Raw genomic sequence first — 27,604 nt, 5'->3', positions numbered from 1 at the left:
TTCATTTCTACAGTTCCAGATTCTGTGGAACCTACTCTGAGGAGACCAAATAAATTCATAACAGTTCCCCAGGACAAATAATTTCTCACAAAAGGTGTGCCAGTTGATGCCATGGTGGTAGCAGCAGCCACCAAGAAAGAGTTAGCAGAAACTTCTTCATCTGTCCATCCACCAAACAAAGAGTCTAGAACGATGGACAGATATGGGAAGCAAATGTTTTCCTCAGTGACCTTCTCCATGAGGTCCCTGAATTATCTCTCTCACTTTACACGACTTCAAAGGGATCTCCTAAAAGAGCTTTGAGATACCCTACAAGATCCTACAGCTGAGGGAGCATCAGCCGAAATAGCTTCCCAGCTTGCGACTCTTAATTCAGTAGTCAACTCCTCCATGAGGCTTTTTTCCTATGCAGCCGATGGAGTGGGCAGAGCCGCAGGTAAAGGAGTGGCTCTCAGGAGACATGCTTGACTGCGGCTGTGTCAATTTGCGGAACCTTTTCAAGTGTCCTTCACAAATGCCCCCTTTGATGGCTCCTTGCTGTTTGGGTCTCAGGTGAAAGACGCACTTACCATGTGTGAGCAGAAAGGCAAGACTCTCACTCTGCCGTGGGAGTCCGTTTTTCCACTCCTAACAGACCTTATCTCAAAGGTCAGAGGGGTGGAATGATGTGGTGTAGAAAATCCCAGGGACCCTTGCCTGACACACGTGGTGATTTTTTCCCCCCAGGGGCAGAGGGGGAAAAAAACAACAATGGCAGACACCGCCCTCGTGGCAGAGGGAAACCACAAAATCAGGGAGACAGAGAAACTTTCTCTGCCAAACCCTTCCAGCATCCCTGACGGGTTACCCAACTGCTCACCTCTGGAGGTAGTCGGGGGGAAAACTTTTGCTGTACCCAAAAGCCTGGCAAAATATAACAAGAGACAGATGGGTACTGTCTATTGTATCCGGAGGTTACAAAATTCCCTTCCATCAACCCCCTCTAGAGTCAAAAAAGTCCATCCCAGATGTCCCACCCAATCTAAGGGATCAAGCAGTCATACAAGTCTCAAAAATGCTAGAAAAAAGAGCCATTCAGGAAGTCCCTGCAGACCAGCTAGGATCCGGAACTTACTCAAGATTCTTTTTAGTACCAATAAAGACAGGGGGACTGGAGACCAATACTGGATCTCAGCACATTGAACCAATCTGTACAAAAAGAAAAGTTCCAGATGGTAACACTGCAGTCTATTCTCCCCTTTCTGGGTCAGGACAATTGGATGTGCTGTATAGATCTTCGGGATGCGTACTACCATATCAAAATGAACAGACGCTCCAGGAGATTTCTTCGCTTCCGGGTAGGGGCCAGTCACTTCCAGTTCAGAGCTCTGCCCTTTGGTCTCACCACAGCCCCAAGGGAGTTCACCAAATGCATGGCAGTAGTCACGGTTCACCTGAGACGTTAAGGATTCCAAGTGTTTCCCTATCTAGACAACTGGCTCCTGACTGCTACCACCAGGCATCAACTCTTAGAGGCACGGGATTATACAATATCAACCTGCACCCAACTAAGCATTACAGTACATTTGAAAAGTCTGCCTTGTTGCCCTGTCAATCTGTTACATATATAGGAGCATAATTAAACACAAAGCAGGTGTTTGCAATGTTACCTCAGGAAAGAGTTTTCACTATTCGCCAACAAGTGTCATTTCTAATGCAGAGCAGAAAGATTCAAGTCAGACATGTCCTGCAAGTTCTAGACTCCATGGCAGCTGCCATTCTTCTTGTTCCATTAGCGTGTTACCACATGAGAATCCTCCAGTGGCTTCTTTTCATGCAGTGGTCCTTCCAGGAACTACCCATGTCTCACATGACCCTGATTACGGAAACATGCAAAAGGCACCTTGCTTGGTGGATGGTCTCCCCACTGGTGACTCAGGGCAGACCTTTCATACAACCCCCTCTGGTAGCCACAGTGACCACGGACGCCTCCCTGATAGGGTGGGGGCCATTATCTAGGCAGGACAGTCCAAGGCATGTGGTAACCTCATGAGTACCATCTGCATATTAGTGTCCTAGAGATGAGAGCGGTGCTCCTAGCTTTGCAAGCTCTTCAAGACTCTCTTCCTTCCAGGACTATTGTGATCCAAACAGACAACATGTCTGTTGTGTGGTACATCAACAAGCAGGGCAGGACCAGGTCCTACCCCTTGTGTCAAGAAGCCCTCAGACTATGGCAATGGGCGATTTCCTCCCAATGTTTTCTGACAGCAACACACATCCCTGGGAGATCCAACGTTATAACGGACAGGCTCAGCAGGGCTATCCTCATGCCTCACGAGTGGTCTCTGAATCAGGAAGTTGCGGATCTTATCTTCCACAAATGGGACCAGCCTTGCTGCGATCTATTTGCCACTCCCCTCAACAACAAATGCAGCAGCTACTTTTCCCTGCTTCCTACTCCAGGTCAGATACCCAGGGATGCTCTATTCCACGATTGGTCTCATGGACTCCTTTATGCATTTCCCCCATTTCCAAGACTCATACAGAAAGCAAAATTGTTGGGTTGCAAAATGATCCTCATTGCCCCCTATTGGCCTCGACAGATATGGTTTCCATTCCTGTACCTCCACCTGCTAGACCAGCCTTGGATTCTGGACCTGGTGCCAGATCTTTTGATTCATCAGTCAGGCGGGTTACACCAATCCCTTCAGACTCTCAAACTCACAGCTTGGTTACTCCACTTCCTACCTTAACCAGGCTTCCAAGTATCTCCCCAGCAGTTTGTGATATTATTGTTTCCTCCCATAAGTCAACTACGAGAAAGACTTATACTAGCAAATGGAAAAGATTTTCTTACTGGGCAGAATCTAGAAACTTAGACCCCTTTTCAGCCCCAGTCCATCAAATTCTAGAATTTCTAGCAGAGCTTTTTCAGTTGGGTGCGGCTGCTGCTACCATCAGGGTGCAACTGGCTGCCATATCTAATTTTCATTTTGGAATTCTTAATTCTAGCATAATGTCTCATAAGCTCTGCAAAGCCTTCATGAGAGGAACATCTCTTTTTAGACCCCTAGTGAGGGATCCACCTCCTCCTTGGGATCTCAGTTTAGTTTTGACTTCTTTAATTCTGGCTCCATTTGATTTGAACCAGCAGCATCATGTCCCTTAAAATTTCTTTCTTGGAATACACTTTTTCTGGTTGCTATTACCTCAGCTAGACGTGTTTCAGAACTCCAAGCACTCTGTGTTCGTCCTCCATATATGGTGTTTCACAAAGATAGAGTTTCTCTGAGAACCAACCCATCCTTCATACCAAAAGTCTGTTCAGAAAACAATTTAAATCAATCCATTGATCTCCCCGTCTTCTTTCCCAATCATAGCAACAAGGCAGAATACAGTCTTCACCAACTGGATGTGCATAGACAATTACGTTTTTATCTCCATAGGACTAAAGAGCTAAGAATGTCAGACCAGTTATTTCTCTCCTATGCTCACAATAAACAAGGCCTTCCAGTTTCTAAGGTGACCTTATCCAAATGGTTATCTGACACCATTGACTTTATCATTTAAGACATATTTTATTTGGTAAATCAGTTTTGGGTTACTTGTTACTTTATATGTATCGTGTGTGCTATCACAAACGAGATCTGGGTAGCTGACACTGGGCATTCTGGGATAAGGGTTAGCCTCGAGCCAGTAAACAGCTCTCGAGCTTATAGAAGTAGGTCGAGTCAGAGCCGAGGATCAGCTTCAAACCCAAACAGCAAGAAGGAAGGCGAGATGAAGGACAACTAACATGAAACGTTATGGTAGATACATAACTTCTTTTTTCAGTCAAATGAGTTCTGAAAATCATTCATCAAGGTTACAGATGGCAGTGGCAGGAAATTCCTCCTTTCTAGGGGATCATTCTTCATCCTCCAGATCAGACTGTCTTGTTTCCACCGGTTCATCATCACTTGCTGTCCCAAGGAGTGATGGAACCAGATGTTAATCGTGCATACAGCTGCAGTCATAACAGATGGGTTCTCCTGCCGTCAGGCGGGTCTTCGGTCGGCCGAATTCCAAAGTCTAGGTCCGGCATCAGTTGTCGTCGCTTCTTCCCTGATGTCAGTGCGACAGGGGTATAAAAGAACCAGCTGACGCCATTTTCTTCAGTCTTTCTTGCCGCGCAGTGCCCGAAGCAGAAGCAGTTCGCAAGTGCCGGTCGGCCAGCTCCTGAAATTACGAAAATTTTGCAACCAAAGTCTTCTTGAAAGCTAAGTACCCCGTTGGGGAAACTTTTCTTGCCTCAGACCGATGTCAGACAAAGTTAATAATTGTATTTCATGTGGGAAGCAAATACCGCATAAGGATTTTCATTCCCTCTGTATTCCTTGTTTAGGCCCAGACCACGATGTCTCGGTCTGTCGTTTTTGTGCTACATTCAACAAACGCACCATTAAGCGTCGGGTGGAGTTCGCCCAGCATTATTTTGGAAAAAAAATTAACTATATTATGTCGTCGGATACTCTGACTCCAGTTTTGACTAAAAAGCGCAAAGATAAGGACCAACACATGAGGTCCGTGGCCTCTACCGACACCACGCCAAAGCCGACTACAGGTGGTCCGGTTCTCAGCGAGGTGCCTACGCAGCCCCTGACTACCGACGACACTTCATTGGCAGTGTCTTCTGTGCCCGAGGTCGCAGGGTCCTCGGCCCACACCCCGTCTACAGATACCGAAGCCACTCTTGGTGATGAATCTCAAAATGTAGACAGGTCTGCCTCCTCTCAAGGTGTCTTCAGACCTTCCTCTTCTTTTTCCATCAAGGCTTTCACTAAGTCTAAAGCAGCCATGCATTCTAAGAGACAAGCTACACAGGGCCCATCTCCAGGCCCAATGCCTAAAAAACAGATGCTTAAAATGGCTGAGGATTTAATTACTCTTATCAGGGGTTCTCAACCCCCCCAGGACAAAAGGCCCATAGTGGAGGAAGAATCCCCCTCCTCTGATCAGGCCTCCATTATATCAGAGCACTCTGATGAACAGGAACATTCTTACTCCCCTTTTGAAGATTCTGATGCAGAGGAGTCCATTCCCTCTGTAGCCCCCCCAGAGGATTACTCATTTGGGGAAACCTTGCATACCTTAAGGGAACACTTCCACTGGGAAGGCCAAGAGTACTCAGATTCCAAGAAAAGGCTTAGGGATTTTCTCTTGCTACCTCAGCACAGGCCTCTGGCTATACCTCCTGTCTTGGACATACTAGATGATGTGTACTCAGAGGCCTGCCTTAACCCGGATTCTTTACCTCCAGCCCCAGTCAAGCCTGACAGGTACTACCGGGTTCCTGACTCACACCAATTTCTATACAAAAGCCATGCGGCTGACCCAGAAACTATCTCACAGGGCCCCAGGGGAATTAAGGCCTCCACAGCTAAAAATCCATTACCTTCCGAGAGAGATTCCAGATCCTTAGAAAGGTGGGGGAAAAAGGTATATACCTCTGCCACCTTAACCATGAGGGCATTAAACTGCCAGTTCCATATGCTAAAGTACCAACAGTTTCTGTTATCACAATTGAGAAGTAAAATGTCACAACCTGAACAACCAGACTTGAAGGAGTTGCAGGATTTGATGCATAGTGCAGAACAAGTGGGTAAACATACCTTGCAATGTGGTTTTGATGCTCTAGAGGCCTCATGTAGAGCTGCTATTACAGGATCAGTCATACGTAGACATGCCTGGCTCAAGGAACAAACCTTACCAGATCAAGTCAAAGCTAAATTACTAGATGTCCCTCTACAAAAGGATGTATTATTTGGTGCTAATGCTGAGGAGGTATTAAAGAAAATGGAGGAAAAGGCTAAATCAATGCAAACAGTGAAATATTTTCTACAGGTACAACCCCCCCGTTTCAGTAGAAATTGGCCTTCCAAAAATTGGTCCTTTCCAGCCACGGACAGACCCCAAAGAGGTAGATACAGGCGCCCGAGGGGCAGAGGGCAATCCCAAGGATTGTTTAGAGGCAGACAATGGCAAGCTCCTACACAAAGAGGTGGTGAGGATAGATTGCAGCCATTCAGAAAGCAAGCCCGATGACTTTCAAATATTACAGTATCTAGCTGAGCTGCTAAGCAGTGGACTTTCATTTTCCTCCATCAAAATCCATGCCTCAGCCATTTCTGCAGAATACAACACTGATCCACCTTTATTCTCTCACCCCCTCTTAAGACAGTTCCTCAGAGGGGCTAAGAATATAAAACCCCCAAGGAAACAACCTATACCTGCTTGGGATCTCAATTTCATTCTAGAAAAGCTGACCTTGCCTCCTTTTGAGCCAGCTGCCTCAACAGATTTGCAATATTTGTCCTGGAAAACAGCTTTCCTTCTGGCTATTACCTCAGCTCGTAGGGTATCGGAACTACAAGCCCCTCATGGCTGTGCAGCCTTTTATCATCTTCCATCAGGGCAGAGTTTCCTTACGAACCAACCCGTCCTTTATGCCAAAAGTGGTATCCAGGGTAGCTTTGAATCAGGCTATACACTTACCTACCTTTTATCCTAATCCTCAAAACAAAGGGGAGAGATTACTACATTCCTTGGACATCCACAGACAACTGCGTTATTATTTGGACAGAACAAAGCCTTTCAGAAAATCAGAACAGCTCTTTGTGTCCTATGCTATAGGAGCTCAAGGGAAGCCAATTTCCAAACAGACAATCTCAAAATGGATAGCCCACTGCATACACTTTTGTTATTCCTTTCATGGCAAAACTGTACCTACAGGCAGCAGATCTCACTCCACAAGGGCCACGGCTGCCTCTGCAGCTTTCCTCAGAGGAGTTCCTACCAAAGATATTTTGGAAGCAGCCACTTGGAGTTCTGTGCATACCTTCTCCAAACACTACCACCTTCCATTATACTCCAAATCTAGAGCAGGCTTTGCCACTGCAGTCTTGCCCTACCCATCTGTTATGACTGCAGCTGTATGCACGATGAACATAGTACAGTTTTGTACCTACCATAAATGTAGATGTTCGTTTCCCTCCCTCCTTCCCCTCTTGGGACAGGCCTATTGGCTAACACCTCCTCATACAACCTGATTGGGGTATTCATTTATGGTGTATTTGCTTGCACTACTGTATTTTGATTATATGGCATTGCTTTATTACACAATTTTATGTATTGCCTTCCTTCTGGGGGCACCTAACATCTGGGGCAAGAAAAACTGAAGAAAATGGCGTTGGCTGGTTCTTTTATACCTCTGTCGCACTGACGTCAGGGAAGAAGCGACGACAACTGACGCCGGACCTAGACTTTGGAATTTGGCCGACCGAGGACCCGCCTGATGGCAGGAGTACCCATCTGCTATGACTGCAGCTGTATTAGCACTCGAACATCTACATTTATGGTAGGTACAAAACTGTACTTTCCTTCTTCTCAGCTGGGCAAGGATTTTTATTCAAGGATGTCCCGAGGGCCAGAGAAAGAAAATGCTTGGAGACCAGTTCTGGATCTTTCTTTCCTTAATCTGCTGGTGACAGTACCCAGATTCAAAATTAAGTCACTTCACAACATGTTACCTCTTCTTGCTATTTCAAGTTTTGTGATAACACTAGACTTAAAAGATGCTTATCACATCCATATACATCTAGATTTCAGGAGTTTCTTAAGGCTTTGTGTATGTGGATTACATTATCAGTTCTCGACCTTACCCTTAGAAAAATCCACTACACCAAGAGTGTTCACAGAGTGTTTAGTTCCATTTATAGATCATTGAAGACGTCAATGTTTCCACATTTTTCTATATTTAGATGAATTGCTTATCTTTGCAGAGTCTTTTTCACTGTGTCAGGAATCTCTTTCTTGGGTGAAAGATCTATTACACAAGCTGGGATTCAAGGACAACATTGGAAAGATTTTCTTGACTTCTTTACACAGGACCATGTTCGTAGGATGTCAACTAGACACCACAGATCAAAGAGCTTTCCTTCCACAGGAGAAAAAAACGATCTTTATCTAGATCTATTTCTAAAGTTTTCCACTCAGACATTAATCTCTGTGAGGGAGTACTTGCAGATGTTGGGTCTCATGGAGTCTGATTATCATGATACCCTGGCAAGAGTCCATAGGAGAAAGATAGAGTGATATATGAAGACTCTCTAGTTGCAGCATCAACACTCTTTATCTTTTCAAATCTCAGTGCTTGGGGATTTTCAGAAGAGAAGTCATCTGGTAGAGACAACAGGTATCCTTAAAGCCTAGTCTTCCCTTCCCCTCTATGGTCCAAAACAGTCGGTCACCACAGACACTTCAGAATTTGCTTGGGGAGTGGTTTCGGTAGGGCTAAAAGTTCAGCGGGTGTGAGACACCAAGTACAGATGCAGGCACATGAATACCAAGGAGATGTTTTCCCTGATCAAAGCACTCAACTCTGAACCATCTTTGGTCTCCATGACTTCAAGTGGTTACAGATAATACCACAGTCACATGTTACATCAGTAAGAAAGGGGGAACCAGTTCACCCTTTTTGCAGACTAGCCATGCAGGCTTGGGATGTATCTTTACATCATAATCTCACTCTACAGGCATCCTACATTCCATCAGAGAAAAATTGTGTGGCAAACAAGCTGAGCAGGACCAAGGCAGTTCCCCATGAATGGAAACTAGATCATGGTGTCTTTCAAGATTTCATTCATCTGTGGGGAGTTCCTCAAGTAAACGTGTTTTTCTCCTCTCTGAACAAGGTACTGACAAGATTTTGTTCCAGGACTCCATGTCAAAAGGCCTGGAAGACAAATTCTTTTTTTTTTTTTTTTTTTTTCAGAAGGAATCCCCCAAGATCATTGTGCTGACTGACCTTCTGGACCCAACAACCATGCTTCTCCCTTGTTTTGGAGATGGCCAGAGACAATTATCACTCACAGACTCGTTCTACACACACAAGAACATGGGTTTTTGATGCACTCCGACATCAATTATCTTCAACTGCCTGCTTGGATGATATGGTCTTAATGTTTTTTTTTAGGTACATGTTTACTTAGGAGGTGTGGCAGGTACTAATGAAAGCAAGAAAGCCTGCTACTAGACAATCATATGTTACCAAAAGGAAAATGTTTTCTTGCTGGTGCCAACAACATATCCAGCACCCATTTAGAGCTAGTTGTTCTCTGATTTTATAATTTGTGTGTGATTTACTATCCTGTGGCCCTTTTATTCTTCTGTCTAGGTTCATTTACTAGCCATTTCAGCATGTCTGTCCATGGATCCTCCTCTTTCAAGGCAGTCCCATGCCAAAATGTTCTTGAAAGTGGTTTTTGCTTAAGAGGTCTCCTAGAAGGACTTCCAAGATGGCTGCACACTGATCAACAGCTTAACTTCAGCTCTACCAGTGTGAAAACAGAAACTCAGAAGAAAAAGCCAGTGGACTTATATTTCTTGGTAAATTTCAGTAACTGGCTAGTAAGTGCACTGCCTGGATGCCAGGGAAAAATACAGAGGACCTGAAAGAAAGTCAGATACAAAAGGTGAGGAAAACAGTGACTGGGGAAAGTACTGCAGCTATTCAGCAAAAAGCAGTGCAAGCTCCAGACATGACTTCCAGTAACCTAGAGTAAAATATTAGACAATTGCACACAGACCTGATTAAAATAAAGGAAACACTGATGGAGTATATCAACTCAAATAACAAAAGGCTGATAAAATGGAGGAAGTTTTAAACATATATTCAGATGTGGTGATAACACTGTATAAATAAGAGGTCAGAATGTAGAAATGGCTGGCTGAATATGATACTGCTCAAGAAGAGAGATGTTTCAAAAAATAATAGAATTAGAGGACAGAGCAAGTAGGGAAAACCTGAGATTTTCTGCTGTACCAGAGAAGCTGGAAGGAACAAACTGCATTAATTTTCTGAAAGCAAAATAAGCAACTGGACTTGTATTCCACAGCAGAAGTTGTTAATTGAAATGGTACATCATCTGTATGCTCCAAACCTGGCCATGAGAAAGCCACCTAGACCTTTAATAGTAAAGATGCAATCCTACCCGCAGAAGCAGATGATTCTGTCAAAACTTTGGCAGACGAACAAAGTACTAAAAGTGGGAGACAGCAGGTTGTTTGTGGAGAATGATTACTCACTGTACACCAGACAGAAGAGGAGTAAATTATTTCACTATTCAGGGAATGTCGAGAAGCAGGTATGAGATTCAAACTGCTGTAACCTATCTGTCTTCAAAATATTCTCTCCTGGAGAGACAAAATAATTTTTTGATGAAGTATATGCTAAGGGGGAAATTCAGACGTTTATCCAATACAAAGTGAGCTGTGAAACAGAAGGAGATTCTGATTCTTGTTCTTCTGGTAATAAAGACCATAGCAAGACTGTGCCAGTGAAACCTTTTCCAGTGTTTCAGCGTTAAAAGCTTGAGAGAAGGAAATAATCACAAGAGTTGACTAGAAGAATCGAGAGTACATTGGAAATGAAGCAGAGACAGGATTTGGGAGATTGAGATCAACAGTAATAAAACCAGTAACTTGGAAATTGACAAATGTGGTATTACAAAGGAATAATTATATTTGTGAAACATGAAAGAACAAGAAAGTATGGACATAATGGACTTGTTAGGAGACTCTAAAATTTCATGTGATTAATGTTCAGAAAAATACTTGAAAGGGGAAAAGGAGGGAGAAAAATAACTAAAAACATTTTTTATAAAAGTAATATTTTTATAGTGCACAATTTTCTTTGCATGCTATAAAGTAAAGTTTTCTCAGTTAATTTTAAGTGTAATGGGGATACTAATGCTGTTTTCCCCCTTCTCTCTTTTCTTTATGTTTTAAGAAATGTAGGCACTGTTATGTTTAAAAAAAAATGGTCAAAAGAGCATGACAAAAGAAAAATTTATGTACTTTTTCTCATTCTCGCATGGGGAATGACTGGATTAAGGACCTTAGCTTGGTCTAGTAAGTTTTGAAAGAAATTGAGTAAATGAAAAAGAGCACTGAATATTATAAAGCTTTCTTTTAGTAGCAACTTTGTATCTGGTCTTCATGTCTCCATGGAGATAATCTGATAAAGAGAAGTGGCTAGCCAATAATGTTTTCTGAAAGCATTGAAGTGTTTTCCTATCTGGGAAAGCTGTAAAGATAAGAGGAAACCAGACAGCACTTGGTAGAAGCACAGGCTGTACCATACGTCTTAGCATGCATAACATTTCTTTAGGTTAACCCAAGTCTATGAGTGTGGCTGCCAGTTTGGGACACCTTCCTGTTAGGAGGGGTAAAACTTCAATATTTGAAGAATGTACATAGTTTTATTTGATAGTATTGTTAATAGGTTTTAGGGAGGTATTGGGTGCGTTTGTTTGTTTGTTTGAAGGTTTTCAATAAAACAAAAAGTTTTGTAAGATGTGACATAGGCTCAAATGGATATGAGAAGAAACAACTGTGTAAAAGTCAACCTGCCAAAGAGTATGTGTATGTAACACAAAAGCTGGAACTAAATGTAACAAAAAAAACTGTTACACATAAAAGGTTGGAATAAAAATGTTTTAACAGAATGATGCTGTCTGTAATGTCTTTAAATGTCAGTGGTCTCACAGATAAATACAAAAAAAGACTAGTGGACTATATTAAAAAGTGTAGAGTGCATATAGCGATGAAACATGGAAATAACTGAACATGGGAATTTGATAAAGAAGGGTTTTCAGGATGGTTAATCAATGGAATACCTGGCACAAAGGAAAAGAGGAGTACTTGTATTAATGCAAGAGGTGCTCCAATAGTGATAGAAGGGGATAAAAAAGATAATTATGGTAGATTTGTAGTAATAAGGGGCTACTGGCAAGGGAGGAGGATTATTCTGGCATGTATTTATATTCTAGCGAAAACTGCTATAATGGAGCTGAAGAAAGTTCTGGGAGAGATAATCAGCTTTCAGCAAGGAATGTTACTTGTAGGTGGGGACTGGAATTTGATTTGCAGCAGTGGATTATATATCTGGGGGCCCAGAAGGGAAAATATAACAAACTAGGGTAGATTTTTGAAGACATTTACAAAAACATTTGGCATGGAAGATGTGAATTCAGTACTAGGAGCTTGAAGTGAATTTACATATAATTCCCCAAGATACCAAACTGGGCTGTCTTAGACAGAATTTACATTTCACAGGAACATGTGCATTTAGTTGAAAGTCTTGATACACACCCAATAACTATTTCAGAGCATGCGCCAGTAACTAAAATAAAAATATAGGGTAGTGAAATAAAAATGAGACACGTGCTTTCCCACCTATGTGTTGAAAAGAGGAATTTAAGGAATGGGTAGTGACAATTATCCAGGAGCTATTAGAGAAGATAGAATTTTCTTCAGAAAATATAGCTAGGGAGTGGATAAAATGAAAGTGGAGTTTAATAATTGGGAGGAAATAAGAGAATTAAGAAGTAAAAATAATGAGTTAAAGAGATTGACAAATGTTAAAACATTGCAGAATAGGGGGAATCTCACAGAACAAGAAGAAGAATGCTAAATAGAAAATAAGGAATTACTTCGATAATATGCATGAGTTTAGAAAGATTGCTGTTAAGCAACTGTTTTTTGATAATTCTACAGCAAAAATAACTTTTAATACAATGAATCAGGCAACAGAAAGTAGAAAAGGCTGTCACTAGGATTAGGGAGCCAATAAACAAGGAAGGTAACGAGATCCTATAGAAGTACTAGAAACATTCCAGAAATTCTATGAAAGTCTGTATAAAGCAGAAAAAATTGTAAATCAAGAAAAGATACAAATGGAAATGTTTGTGGAAGAATTAAATATGTCAAGGTTAGAGGTAGATGAGGCTGAGTTACTAACAGTTAGGATAGGAGGAGATGAGATAAAAATGGTGATATATAACTAATCTGCAGGAACGTCCCGAGGAATAGATGGTATCCCTGTGGAAGTTTGGAAGCTGGGAGGGAAAACACTGGAAGGTTTTGTTTAACAATATTTTAAGAGGAGAAAAAAATACCAGCATCATGGAAGAAAGTGGTGGTGACTGTAATACCTAAAGAGGGTTAAATCCTTCAGATCCAGCTTCATACAGGCCCATTTCAATACTAAACCATGATTATAAAGTGTTTATGGCTATATTGGCTAAAAGAATGGCAAAAGTGATGACAAAATTGATAGAAATGGATCATTGTGGATTTGTGGAGGGGAAGCAAACATTTGACAGCATTAACAGAACAGTGATGATCCAGAGGGAAGCAGAATGTAAGAAAATACCACTGTTGTTGGTGGGTCTTGATGCAGAGAAAGCTTTTGACAGAGTAATCTGGGGCTTTATGAGCAGGGCAATGCACGCATTTGCATTCCCTGATAAAATTATAATGTTGATTAGGAGGATATATGAGGGATTGGAGGTGAAAAGTAAAGTGGGTGGGTTCTTCTCTGATAATGTCTGCTTGAGCAGAGGAGCCAGGCTGGGGTGTCCTATTTTCCCTTTGTTATTTGCATTATATTTCGAACCATTGGCAAAGAAAATAAGGGACTCAGAAATTCAAGGATATAATTGGTATTGTAGTCAAGAAAAGATGGCTCTATTTGCACATAATCAGAAAAGGACATTTCATTGTTGTGAAACATTTTGATAGTTTCAGATCTTTTCAGCATACAAAATTAATGAAGCTAAAACAAAGGCAATAGCTGTAAATTATGTACCCACACATGAATTGGTTCAGTAATATCCATATTTATGGGAACATGCTTAAATGAAATTCGTAGGAGTATGGATTAAAATTATCTGGTGTGGCAGCAAAGGATTTGTGGGAATAGACTAAACAAAAAATAATACAAAAACTGAGGAACTGGAAGCTCTGTTAGTAAGATATAAGGAATTAAAAAGCTTTTAGTCCCCTTAGTGTTATACACAGGTCAGGTATATTTGTATCAACCAGAGGAGAAGTTGTGGATAGCAGTTAATAAGGAGCTGAAAGTTTTTTTTATCTGGAACGGGAAGATGGCAAGAGCCACGTGGGATAAGCTGATTCTTCCAAATGAACAAAGCAGATTGGAAATGCCTGATTTGAAGGGTATTTCAATGCTCCAAAGTTAGTTCAAAGTGGAAAAGGATTATGATGAAATGTGGGGAAGCTCAAGAAACAAGGAGAGGCTGGGATTTTGGATGCAGATCTTTAAGGAGGATAATAATAATCATACAGAATATTATATTAATGAAGTAGCAGAAAGCATTCTAAGAACTAAGCCAACATGGGAATGGAGAAAGGAAAGTCTGCTGATACGGATGGCTGGAATTAGGGATACAGATAATAGGCAAGAGGGTGCTCAAAATTATTTGAGAAAACTGGCAAAGGAACCAAGGTATAAGAAGCAAATAACTAGACAATGTTGCTTGGGTTGTATAGTTTATAGCAACATGTATGTTAAGCAGACAGGGAAAAGTAATAGAATGGTAAGACGCCAAGAACGTATTTGGACTGCAGGTTAGAGATTGCCTTCCCTATCAAGGATTGATGATAAAGTATAGTAAAAGAGAAAGAAATGGGGGGTGGTCTTAAATGAAAGACCAGCACTGGTAGAGCTTTTAGTAGAACCTAGAACAGAAGTTGCTGTTAAAAAAGGAATAATTATTAGAGCATATAAAATATTGCATGATAACTTTAAGAATCAATCAGAGGAGGTTAGAAAGATTGGGAAGGGAGATTGGATAAAGCAGTTCACAAAGAAACAATGGTGGGGTATATGTATGTCTCCCAAATATGCAACAAAATCTAAAAGATTTAGGATTTTTGCCTGGAAATGTTTACATAGTTATTTTATACTCCAAGTAGACTCCAAAGAAATTTAACTCGGGTAGATAGCAAATGTTGGAGGTGTGATGGGGAAGACAGAGATAACTGAGAACATATTTTCTGGGAGTGTAATGAGTTGGCAGACTTTAAAGATTCCCTGCAGACTGCTTTGTCAGAGATACTGGGTGAGCAAATTGGTGTATCTAAGGAAATGTTTTTTTTTTTTTAACTATAATACAGAATTGAAATTGTCTAGACTTAGTAAGGCCATGTTGAATCTAATTATGATGGCTGTCAAAAACACAATTACTAGAAAATGGAACTCAAAGTCTAAACCAGCTGTATTAGAAGTAGTGAGTATAGTAACAGCATACCCCCAACCGTACCGAGTTACTCTGTTTTTACCGAGTTTTGGGGTCCAAATGAAGGGGTGCCACGATTCCCAAGTGGCATCTCTTCATTTCCGATTTTTTTCAATGTTTTGAATTTCCGTGCTGTTTGAGCTGATGTCATCATGTGAGTGATGATGTCAGCTCCATCAGGGCTACCAGCCAGTCTTAATTGAGATCAAGGAGCTCACGTCATGCACATTTCCGGCTGGCCGCTCAAATGCGAGCGGGAACAGACTGCACTCTTCTAATGGGGATTATCGGCAGCAGCAGCACTATTTTATTTATATTCAGAGTGGCAAGCAAGGAATCAGTCTGGGCAGCACTTTTTTGGATTATTTTTGGAACGGCAGCAAGGAATCAGTCTCTGGGACTGGGCAGCACTCTTATGGATTATTTATGTTCAGAGTGGCAGCGGGAAAAAGGAATCAGGTCAGACAGGAAGACTGAGCAACTTGCAAGCAAGGAACTGTGTGTGTGTGAGTGTGTGTGTGTGTGTGTGTGTGTGTGTGTGTGTGTGTGTGTGTGTGTGTGTCAGAATCAAACAAGCAATAAGAAGTTCATAATCTTTACTAATCTTCGATGCTAAACCGGCAGCAGCAATAACCGATAAACAGTGTGGGTTGCACCATACTCTGCCAGGAAGTTGTATATTTATTTTGGGGGTAGGATAATATATACATCAAGCCAGCCGGTATATAACCTAATTCATAACACAAGAGCAGATTGCCCTATCCTCTTTGCATGGGTATTGTATGCCTGTTAATGTTGCAGAATGCAAACCATCCAGCATGCAAAAATCGTATAAGCAGCCTTTATCAAATGAACGTCTTAGCATTCCTTTACCACTTCGCTGTGAGAGTAAGGCACTCCTTGTCACATGTCACTTTTACCTGCAAAAATCGTATTTACCTGAAAGGCATCTTCCTGGGAAAAAACACAGTGCTAAGATAGTGAAGGACAACCTCCAAACATTCCGGTAGTGATAGGAAGCAGACAGGACATTTTATGCAGGTTAACTAACCAAATAAAAGGGAGGACGCAAAACTTAAGTTTTGCAGGTTCAATCACTGGCAGTCTTCCTTGTTAGTTTGATGTTTCTTGTTAGTTTTTCTGGTTTCCCTTTCCGCCAGATTTCTGGAACTGTAAGTTTTGTTTATCAGTGCCGTGCTGCAGGTGGAACTAACTGGTAATGCAGTCCTGGGGCAGTGTTGTTTACACAAGGAAGACCGTAAGAACCTTTAAGGTGTTTCAGTAATGTAAGCGTCCCATGTTAAAGTTACATTTAACTTGGAGAAAACAGTGGAACTTGGAATTCAGTAAATGGTGGCTTCAAGAAGGGAATTTATCTAGACGCTATATTAAGTGAGCGTAAACGAGATCAGACAGGAGTCCCTGTGGACTGTGATGTTTGCAGATGACACTGTGATCTGTAGTGAGAGTAGGGAACAGGTGGAGGAAACCCTGGAGAGGTGGAGATATGCTCTAGAGAGAAGAGGAATGAAGGTCAGCAAGACTAAGACAGAATATATGTGTGTGAATGAGAGGGAGGATAGAGGAATGGTGAGGATGCAGGGAGTAGAGATGGCGAAGGTGGATGAGTTTAAATACTTGCGATCAACAGTTCAGAGTAATGGTGAGTGTGGAAGAGAGTACAGGCAGGATGGATACAGGCAGGATGGAGTGGCTGGAGAAGAGTGTCAGAAGTGATTTGTGACAGACAAGTACCAGTAATAGTGAAAGGGAAGGTCTACAAGAGGGTAGTGAGACCAGCTATGTTATATAGGTTGGGAGACAGTGGCATTGATAAAAAGGCAGGAGTCAGAGCTGAACATGGCAGAGTTAAAGACGTTAAGATTTGCACTGGGTGTGACGAGGATGGACAGGATTAGGAATAAGTATATTAGAGGGTCAGCCCAGGTTGGAAGGTTTGGAGACAAAGCCAGAGAGGCAAGATTACGTTGTTTGGGCATGTGTTGAGGAGGGATGCAGAGTATATTGGGAAAAAGATGCTAAGGATGAAGCTGCTAGGTAACAGGAAGGCCTAAGATAAGGTTTAAGGATGTGGTGAGAGAGGACATGCAGGTGGTTGGTGTGACAGAGCAAGATGCAGAGGACAGGAAAAAATGGAAACAGATGATCCACTGTGGCGACCCCTAACGGGAGCAGCCAAAAGAAGAAGAAACAATGGATTTGGTACCTCATTGCGAACCGTAGACGTGCAACCTTTAACACTGTGCTTATTTTATTTTTTTAATTGCTGCTGCTCTTTGCTTAGCATCATTTGAATTCCTTTAACAAGAGGATTACTGACAAACTTCCAGGTGGTGGAAAAGTGTGCGCTGCCTGTCTGATGCTGTAAGTACTTTGTCTACGGAACCGTAAAGGTGAAAAGTACTAATAATGCATTGATGGCTGTATTACAAGTAGAGTGATTAACAAGAAGCATTGCATATTTTAATTTAGCCGCGGTGGTGCAGCGGTTAGCATTGTTGCCTCACAACAAGAGGTTCTCCCGTTCGATTCTCAGTTGGAGTGCCTTCTGTGTGGAGTCTGCATGTCCTCCTTGCGGTCGAGTGACATTAAAGACATGCACGTAGGTGTAGGACATGTTGATCTTTTCATTAAACTATGTGAAAAGGACATTTATGATTACTGCATAAACACTAAGAAAAAATGTATGTATTTTAACATGTCAAAGGAAGTACATCCTTCCTTACGTAGTCTGATGCATAACTCCTCCATAATTTTTAGACCTGTTGATAAGGGAGGTGGGGTAGCCCTTTTTGATAGACTAGCCTATCAGTCTTTAATGCTAGACATGTTAAAAGATGACACCACTTATCTGGAAATAGATAACTCCAAAATGGCAAGAATTATAGCTGGTGTTAAAGATGAGATTTATGATCTCCTTATGTGTGGCCAAATATCACAAGACTTGTATGAATATTTTTCCATAGACAATCCTCAAGTTCCTGTAATTAAAGGATTACCCAAAATGCATAAAGGAGTCCTACCCCCACCATTAAGACCCATTGTGGCTAGTGAGAGATGGGCAACTGAAAAAGTCTCAGTCTATTTAGAAAAGACTATGAGACCGTTAGTAAATGAGATCCCAAGTATACTGAAGGATACTTATCAATTATTGGAATCCCTAAACTCTATGGATAAAATATTAGTCAAAGGAGAACATTTACTGGTTACTATGGACGTAAATAGTTTATTTACCTCCATACCCAATGTAGAAGGCATACAAGCAGTAAGAGAGTTGTTATTAGTTTTTCCACACATAGAAAGGGATGAGATTATCTTGATTTGTCAGTTATTAGACCTAGTTCTATGCAATAATGTGTTTGCCTTTGAGGGGTGCCTATATTTACAAACTTCAGGGGTGGCCATGGGCACCCCTTGTGCAAACACTTATGCAAACTTGGTAATGTATAAGTGGGAAAAAGACTTTGTTTTTACCCATCCTTCTTTTAAAAAGATAGTGGCCTATTATCGTTTTGTAGATGATATTTTATTAGTTTGGGAAGGCTCCAAAGAAGAGTTTCATGTTTTTAAAAATTATCTAGAAACTACTACTACTTTCCTTAAATTTACAGCACAGATGTCATATGAATCAGTCAATTTTTTAGATGTATGTTTGAATATAAGAAATGGCAAGTTAATCTCCACTTTGTTCAGAAAAACCTGCTGGAGAAATGCTATACTACGTTACGACAGCATGCATCCACGTTATGTATATAAAGGTATAGTCAAAAGTCAGTTCATCAGGCTATCTAAAATTTGTAAAGACAGGATAGATCTGACTATTGAAGCTGACAAACTAGAACGCATCCTCTTAGACAGAATGTATGATGAAAATTTAGTAAGAACAATTAGGGCACAAGTATTGAAAGATGTAGAGGTTTCAACTTTAACAATACATGGTAATTTTAAGTATGAGACAGGCTTTAAGAATATTCCTTATTCCTCAGGAAAGCTAAGTTTTATTACAACTTACACCAATGACAGTCTTAACATTAGGAAAATAATTAATAATAACTGGAAAGTTTTAATGACAGATGATTTTACACAACAATTGGTAGGTAAAGCACCCCATTTTACCTATAGGAACAATAAAAGCCTCAAAAGACTACTTTGTGATAAACCTAGTGACATTAATTCGAAGCCAGGAGAAAAATTGGGTACGTATCCATGCAATCAGTGTAACTACTGCAAGTTTGTTACTAAAGAACAAGTATATATACATCCAGAAACAAAATATACTTTCAAGCCAAGATTTTTAGCCACTTGTAATAGCTCAGGACTGATTTATTTAGCCACCTGTGAACAATGCCCCGCATTTTATATAGGTTTAACGAAACGAAAGCTTAAAAATAGAGTCTATAACCATATATACGACATAAAGAAATTAAATGAATTGAATGCCCTAGCCAAGCACGTACAATGTTTTTCAAATCATTCCTTTGTATTTAGGGTACTTGAAATAGTAGAACCAAATAGCAGAGGTGGAGATTACATGAACATGCTAGAGCTCAAAGAATTGAAATGGATACTAAGACTAAAGGGACATTATTCTCCAGGCTTAAATCTTTATATTTCTATCAAACCTTATCTTAATGCACGGAGATGATTTACATAACATTATATTTTCCTATAATAGGTAAAATTGAATGATGTATAGATTCTAACTCCTGGCACTTTACCAACTTGTTAGTAGTTCTACATTTTATTAGCTTGGTTTATTTTATTAACTTGGTTTATTGTTTACTTTCTTATAATACAGATATTATTATAAAATTCATATATATATATATACATATATATTTTACTCAACTGTTTTTAATTGTATTTATATTCATATATTTATTTATATATATATTTATTTATTATATATAAAACCATTTTTAAGTTATTCTCCTATATTTAATTGATATATTCAGTATACATACTATTCTATATATTATTACTTAATATGATATAGTAGTAGTTGGTTTTAATATATAAATTGAAAACTTTCCCATATACATACCTTTAGAAAGTGTATCCCGTTAAACCAAGGTTTTTAATTGTTTTATCAATTTACTTATTATGTTTAATTGCTATTAAATAATTAAGTGTTTCATGTCATTGTATAAAAACCTGTTGTTTTGTCGAAATATTTATGGTCTGAGGAAGCGTACAGGAAGGTACGCGAAAGCGCTTACCTAAATCAATAAATATTCAGTCTTTATTTAACTTGTCGTGGTGAGTCCAAAGTTTGTTTTCTATACACTGTGCTTATTTTATTTTTTAATTGCTGCTGCTCTTTGCTTAGCATCATTTGAATTCCTTTAACAAGAGGATTACTGACAAACTTCCAGGTGGTGGAAAAGTGTGCGCTGCCTGTCTGATGCTGTAAGTACTTTGTCTACGGAACCGTAAAGGTGAAAAGTACTAATAATGCATTGATGGCTGTATTACAAGTAGAGTGAATAACAAGAAGCATTGCATATTTTAATTTAGCCGCGGTGGTGCAGCGGTTAGCATTGTTGCCTCACAACAAGAGGTTCTCCCGTTCGATTCTCAGCTGGAGTGCCTTCTGTGTGGAGTCTGCATGTCCTCCTTGCAGTCGAGTGACATTAAAGACATGCACGTAGGTGCAAGCGTGAATGGGCATGCCTTCGTTGAAGGTTGGGCATCAGGCTGGCAGCTTGGCACTGTAAAATCCACTGCCAGTCATGAGCGGACCGGAGTTCTGCTGTGGCGACCCCTAACTGGGAAAAGCCGAAAGACATTGCATATTTTAATTTAATTTTTTCTTGCTGCGGAATTGTGCTGACATGTTTACAGTTTGATACATTATCACTGCAATGTAAATCTAACCAGTACTAGTCTAGTATTGTAGTTGGGTTAACTGAAAAAGGTGCATTTCTTACATTTGGTGAAATACTTAGTTTTGCTATTAAGAAAACGACTGAGTGGAAGTCTATAAATACAGGTGCCTAGTACATAGGCTTAGAGACTGTAGTGAAATAATTACTGGGAAAAGTGTGTTTAACGCACCTGGTGGCTAGAGGTACTCAGGCTCAAACCCTGTACCTTGGGTACAGGTAAAAAGAGCCTAAAGTCCCTAGCCACCACCACTTGTGAGCTTTGTCCAGGTTTTTTGTGCTAAGAGTTGCGAGCTATGGTGAGAATTGAGAACTGAATTTGTATTCCCCCATTATTAGCTTTGTCCAGGTTTTTGTGTGCTAAGAGGTTGAGAGCTATGGTTAGAAGTGAGAACTGAATTCATTAAATGATAGCCATTAAGTTTCGGTCTTCTTATTTTTCAGGAAACTGCTGATTTGGCATAGTGGTATGTTGCTCTGACTGTAGTGCATAGGGTCCTGGGTTAAAGACTTGCCAGTGAAATGCATGGTGGTACCACAACATTTTATTCTAGCAACTTTCCAAAATTATGCAAGCAATGTTTAAAGTTTGTCCCTGGTTTTTGATCTTTTGCCCCCCCCCCCCAAAATAAAATGAAGTTGAAAATAAAGTGCGAGAAACTGTGCAAGATGCCTATGGCTTACACTACTGTCATTCTATTTATAGTGTGGGTGTGGAAGTAGACTTTTATGATGGAAATGTTCTGAATTGAGCAGTTTTGTCATTATTGGTTCATGCATTTTGTCTCATTGCCTACATTACCATTACAGCCTACTGGAAAATGTTTAAACAATAAATGTAAAATGCGCTCTAACAAGTGTGCTCTATTATACAAGGAATATAATTTAGTAAAGTCAGGAAGGTGTATCAAAGAAAAGAACACATGTATGTTTTTTTGTTTTGTCAGTGATTTGAAAATAGCCCTAAGGTAATCTTTATCCACCACTGGCCAGATGCATTTTCTTTAGATGTGGTGTGGGTTTCAGTGCTGTTTCAGGGGCAGAGAAGTTTTAATGCCAAGTCTGTTTTTATTGTGAGATAGTATTGCTTTGTTTAGCAGATATCTTTTAGTGTTTGTGCATTGTGCTATAAAATATAAAAATAAAATCCAAATAATCATTGTAGAAGTAAAGCAGTATGCACAGTGTGATTATGGTAAATGGGGTGAAATAGTCAGGTAATGGGACATTGGAATGGCTGCAGGGGGACTCTGGTGCCATATTATGGTTGTCTGTTCTTCGGTTTGTGTTTGAAAGTTGGTATCCCACAATCCCATTGCAGTGGGTGGGGTTACACTATTATGTATGCAAATTAGGTGTTAATCAGCATACAGACTTGTACCTATTTTTCATGGGCCTTGTCCAGATGTTTGTTTCCAGGTTGAGAGGTATGAGTAACAGAGATAAAACAGCTAGAACTGAGATCTTTAGAAAAGGGTAGGAACAAATTACATAAAAAATGGGAATTGTGGGAACAATACATATAGGGGAGGAATGAGGTTTAAAAGAAGACAGGATTTAAATGAGCTATATAATGTTTGAGTGACAAAGATTGGGTAGATTATAAGTGATGTATAATGTTTGCAACTAAAATTATGTCCATATGATTGGTGGACTTTAAGGATTCCCTGCTGGGTGGACTGTCGGAGATGCTGGGTGGGCAAATTGGTATAATGAGGGGATGATTTTTCTGAGCTGTGATACAGAATCGGAGTTACCTAGACATGGTAAGGCCTTGTACTGTCTGATAATGGTGGCTGTCAAAAAAGCAATTACTAGAAAATGGAAGTCAAAATCTAAACCAACTATACTAGAAATAGTGACTATAGTAACAACGGTAAAGCAACTAGAACTGAAATATTTAGAAAAGGGTAGAAGCAAACTACATAGGAAAAGATGGGAATTGTGTGAACAATACATACAAGGGAGGAATGAGGTTTAAAAAGCGGCAGGACTTAAATGAGACTTAAAAGATTGGGTAGATTATAAGTGATGTATAATGTTTGCAACTAAAATTATGTCCATATGATTGGTGGACTTTAAGGATTCCCTGCTGGGTGGACTGTCAGAGATGCTGGGCGGGCAGATTGGTATAATGAAGGGATGTTTTTTCTGAGCTGTGGTAGAGAATCGGAATTGTCTAGACATGGTAAGGCCTTGCACTGTCTAATAATGGTGGCTGCCAAAAAAGCAATTACTAGAAAATAGAAATCAAAATCTAAACCAACTATATTAGAAGTAGTGAATATAGTAACATAGATAAAACAACTAGAATTGAAATATTTATAAAAGGGTACGAGCAAACTACATAGGAAAAAAATGGGAATTGTGGGAATAATACATAAAAGAGAGGAATGAGGTTTAAAAGGCGGCAGGATTTAAATGAGCTGTATAATGTCGGACTAAAAAATATTGGGTAGATTATAAGTGATGTATAATGTTTGCAATTGGGAGTGTGTCCGTATGGTTTGTGATGTAAAATGCTTGCAACTAGGATTGTGTCGATGTGCTTTGTTCATTTATACAAATGTATGATTGCCTATGTAGTAAGTGATGGATTAATAAAGATGTTTCATGTTTAAAAAGGTAAGAATTGAATAATTTATGTAATGTTGCTTGGGTTGTATGGTATATAGCAACATGTATGTTAAGTAAAATGTTGGTTGTGTTAATTATAGTGTGACTAATTTATATGAATGTAAATTTGCCTTATTCACAAGTGAATAATTCAATAAAGGGTTTGGAAAAAAATATGGTTTGTGATGTTATAATGCTTACAACTAAGATTACGCCAATATGGTTTGTTTTCATTTATATAAATGCATGATTGCCTGTGTCATAAGTGATAATTTAATAAAGATGTTTCTTGTTTAAAAAAGAGGTGTCCGAGAAAACTGGTGGCCTCTCCCTGGGATCTTAATTTTCTGTTAGAGAAGCTAAAACGTATTCCATTTGAGCCAGCTAATCTGGCAGACTTGAGGTTTTTAATATGGAAAACAGTTTACTGATTGCTCTGACCTCTGCAACAAGGGCATCTGGGTTACAAACTCTTATGGTGGGTCAACCCTGTATCATTTTCCATAGAGACAGTTTTTTTTTTGAGAACTAATCCTTGTTTAGTTCCCTAAACCTAAAAATGAAAAAGGAAAGGATACTCCATAACTTGGATGTCCACATAGTACTCTGGTACTATCTTGACAGAACTAAATCTTTCATATTTTTGGCTCAGTTGTTCATATCTTGTGAAGGTAAGAAGAGGGGACATCCTATGTGAAAGCAGACTTTTTCTAAATGGTTGTCCAGTGGTATTACTTTTTGGTATACTCAGCATAACAAAACTATTCCAGGCAGGGTCAAGGCCCACTCTACCAGGGCCTTGGTTTCATCAGTGGCTTTTTGGAAAAGGTAGTATTCTAGAAATATTTTAGTAGCAGTTACTTGATCCTCTTGACATACTTTTTCAAAGCGCTGTTAGCTTGATTCCTTCTCTAGGTCCAGATCAAGCTTTGTTCAGACCATTTTCTAGGGGCTCCTGGACTCTTTTCCTTCTACCTCCTAAATGTAGTTAGCTAAGGTAATCTACCCATATAGCTAAGGCTACTGCAACAGTGATCAATATGACAAACATAGTACAGTTGTGTGCAAGTTAAACTTATTTTAGCAGTAGATGTTTGGAATGATCACCGCTGCAGTAGCTGCTCCCTCTCCTTCTATCCTCCTTGTTTTCTTGTTGTGTTTTTTTATGCCAGGCTGTGAACATTTATATTTTAATGTTCCTAGCATTCTCCTTCCAGAGTACCCGCATGTTTAACAAAGTCAACAAATGTTCCAGTCTTTTTCAGACATGTTTTTCTTGCAAAGCCATATTTCATGGATTGTATTGATGCTTTATAGTCTCCCATTTATTCAATAATTTCAGTGTTGCTTGTCTTACTGTTCTGTCTCCCACCACCAGACTTTGGTTTAAGCCCAAGTTTCTTCTGACTCTTCTAGTAAACTTCTGTGTGTTTTTTCTGTCTCAATAATGTTCCTTTGGAACACTGGAAAAAGTTTCACTGGCAATGTCTATCTGTGAGCTTTATTGTGAGTAGAACAAGAAGCAGAGGCCCCTTCTGTTTGCTGTCTCACTTTTTGTTTTATAAACTTTTAATTTAATTCTTAGCAAGTTCAGCATGCAAACACGGTTTTGATTCTCCAGGAAAAATATTCTGAAGACAGCTGGATACAGCAGCTTGAATCTCACAGTTGCCTCTCCACTTTCCCTGGTTGCTGGGATAAATTTGCTTTAATTCTGCCTGGTGTACAGTTAATCATTTCCACAAACTTTGCTGTCTTCAGTTTTTAGTACTTTTCCCTCCTGCCACTGTTTTGGCAGGATCAGCTCTTTCTTTTGGTATAATTGCATCTTTACTAATGCAGGTCTTGGTTGCATTCTTATGGCCATTTTTGGAGCACACACTTGATGTGCCCTTTCAGTTAACAAATCCTGCTTCGGAATACCAGTATCGTTGCTTATTTGTGCTTTCATAAAATTAATATAGCCTGTTTCTTGCATTTTTTTTTGGCACAGCAGAAAATCTCAAGTTTCCTTTGCACACTTAATATTCTCTTTCATCTTTTTTTGAAGTGCCTTTTCTTGAGAAGTCTCATACTCAGCCAGCCTTTTCTTCATTTCAACCACTGATTTTTTTGCAGTTTTATCAGTTCATCTGAATCGCTAGTTGACTTGTATTTTTGCCAGCCCTTTGTTATTTGAGTTGCAATGATTCATTTATTTTAATCACTTCTGAGTACATTTCAGTTATTTTTTCCTCTAATTTACTGGAAACCCGCTCTTGTACCAAAGCTGAGGTTTGAACTGCTTTTTGCAGAACATTTGCAGGATTCTTTCAAGCCAGTGTTTTCTCTTCACTTTTTCTGGTTGATTTTCTTTCACATTCTCTAAATTTATTCTTTGTTGGCATCCAGGTAGTGTACTTACTATGCAGCAACCAAGTTTTACTCAAGCTTGCAATATCACTGGCTCTTATTTCTCAGTTTCTTTTTCACACTGGGAGAGCTGAAATATGCTGTTGATCAGTGTGCAGCCATTTTGGATGACCCAGTGTTTGTGTATGTTATACCACGTTGTGTCATATAGTTAGGTTTGCTAAGCCAGTATGAAATTTTCCTTAAGAATATGGGCATGCTTCTAAAATGCTTTGTGTTCTTGAAATGTATACATATTTAAAAAAAGTTGTGCCAGTTCTTTGGAGTAGTGTGTAATTGAAAAAAAATGTTTGCTGGATTAATTGTAAAACTTTTTGAATACTTGGTTTAGCAGGTTTAAAATGTTTAAAAAATCTTTGTGAATTGTTCCACAGGCATATATTCAGATAACATATGTGGAGCCTTACTTTGATACATATGAAATGAAGGACAGAATAACATATTTTGACAAGAACTATAATTTACGGCGATTCATGTATTGCACACCATTCACATTAGATGGGAGGGCACACGGAGACCTTCATGAACAGTTTAAACGGAAGACCATCCTGACAACGTCACATGCCTTTCCTTACATCAAAACCAGAATAAATGTTGTTCACAAAGAAGAGGTAAGGTAAATGTATATGAATGTAGTGATCGCACTTTACAGCTGTAGTACAAGTCAGATTTGTAAGCCTAATTATGCAGATGGCATACCATAGGTATATGCATGTTTGTGTATGGGTGTATGTGTGTTTTTATTACTGCTTATTCTGAGCTGACGAATTTCATCTGGGTAATGAGGATATCCAGTAGTCATAATTTATTCTCCAGATAAATGTACTCTGAATCAACTAAGTCTAAAATGAATGCATGGAACATAGCTTTTATCAGTTCCTAGTTATTAAGACTGAAAGAAAAACAAATGTGTGGTATTACTTTGTAACAAATAACTGCATAATTTGAAGTACATGTTGCTGTATAGAAGAACATTCTTAATGTCACGGATAATGTAAAATGATGCATATTGTACTGCACTTGCATCACACCTAGGATTTTTAGCCAGACGAGCATTTCTTAAAAGCAATTAATATAAAGAAATGTAATGAGTTCATTCACAGAGGAAAGGTGCTGACGCCAAAATATGAAGTTCAGAGCAGTGAGAAGTGAATAAATTCACACCAGAAATTTGAGAATATAATTTAGAACTTGAGACTAATGGAATAACTTTCTTAAATGTTGTCAAGTTAGTTTTGATTAGTACTTCATGAGAGCAAATGCAGTTTTTCATAAGGAATGAGTATACTTGAATCTGTTTTTCCCACATCAGCTTTGCCATTTGTTATTCTTGGTGCCCAGGGCCGGTTCTAGCATTTTGGGGAGCCCCCAGCAAGGTTCAAGTTGGGGGCCCTACTAAAGAGAGCATCAAATGTGACCACATTACCATCGCACCCCCCTTCCCTGTCAAGCTCATCCCGCACCATTTAACAACTAGTGTCATTACATTCAGATTATTAAGAATTGATGTGCCCAGCTACACACTGACTGGCATTTAGTACCAGT

The 27,604-nt window shown here is 39.6% G+C and overlaps 1 protein-coding gene across 1 annotated transcript in view; it reads left to right on the top strand.

Moving 5' to 3' along the window:
* The window catches only part of DOCK7 (dedicator of cytokinesis 7), a 3,076,229-nt gene that overhangs the window by 2,916,599 nt on the left and 132,026 nt on the right, over positions 1-27,604 (top strand). The window contains exon 47 of the mRNA XM_044085545.1: positions 26,434-26,670. Within this exon, the coding sequence (XP_043941480.1) occupies positions 26,434-26,670 (237 nt within the window). The remainder of the gene's footprint in view (positions 1-26,433; positions 26,671-27,604) is intronic.

The sequence above is a fragment of the Protopterus annectens genome, chromosome 10.part0 (assembly GCF_019279795.1).
Source record: "Protopterus annectens isolate FY-2018-M chromosome 10.part0, PAN1.0, whole genome shotgun sequence".
Lineage (NCBI taxonomy): Eukaryota > Metazoa > Chordata > Ceratodontiformes > Protopteridae > Protopterus > Protopterus annectens.
This window is presented reverse-complemented; position numbering and strand designations above follow the sequence as displayed.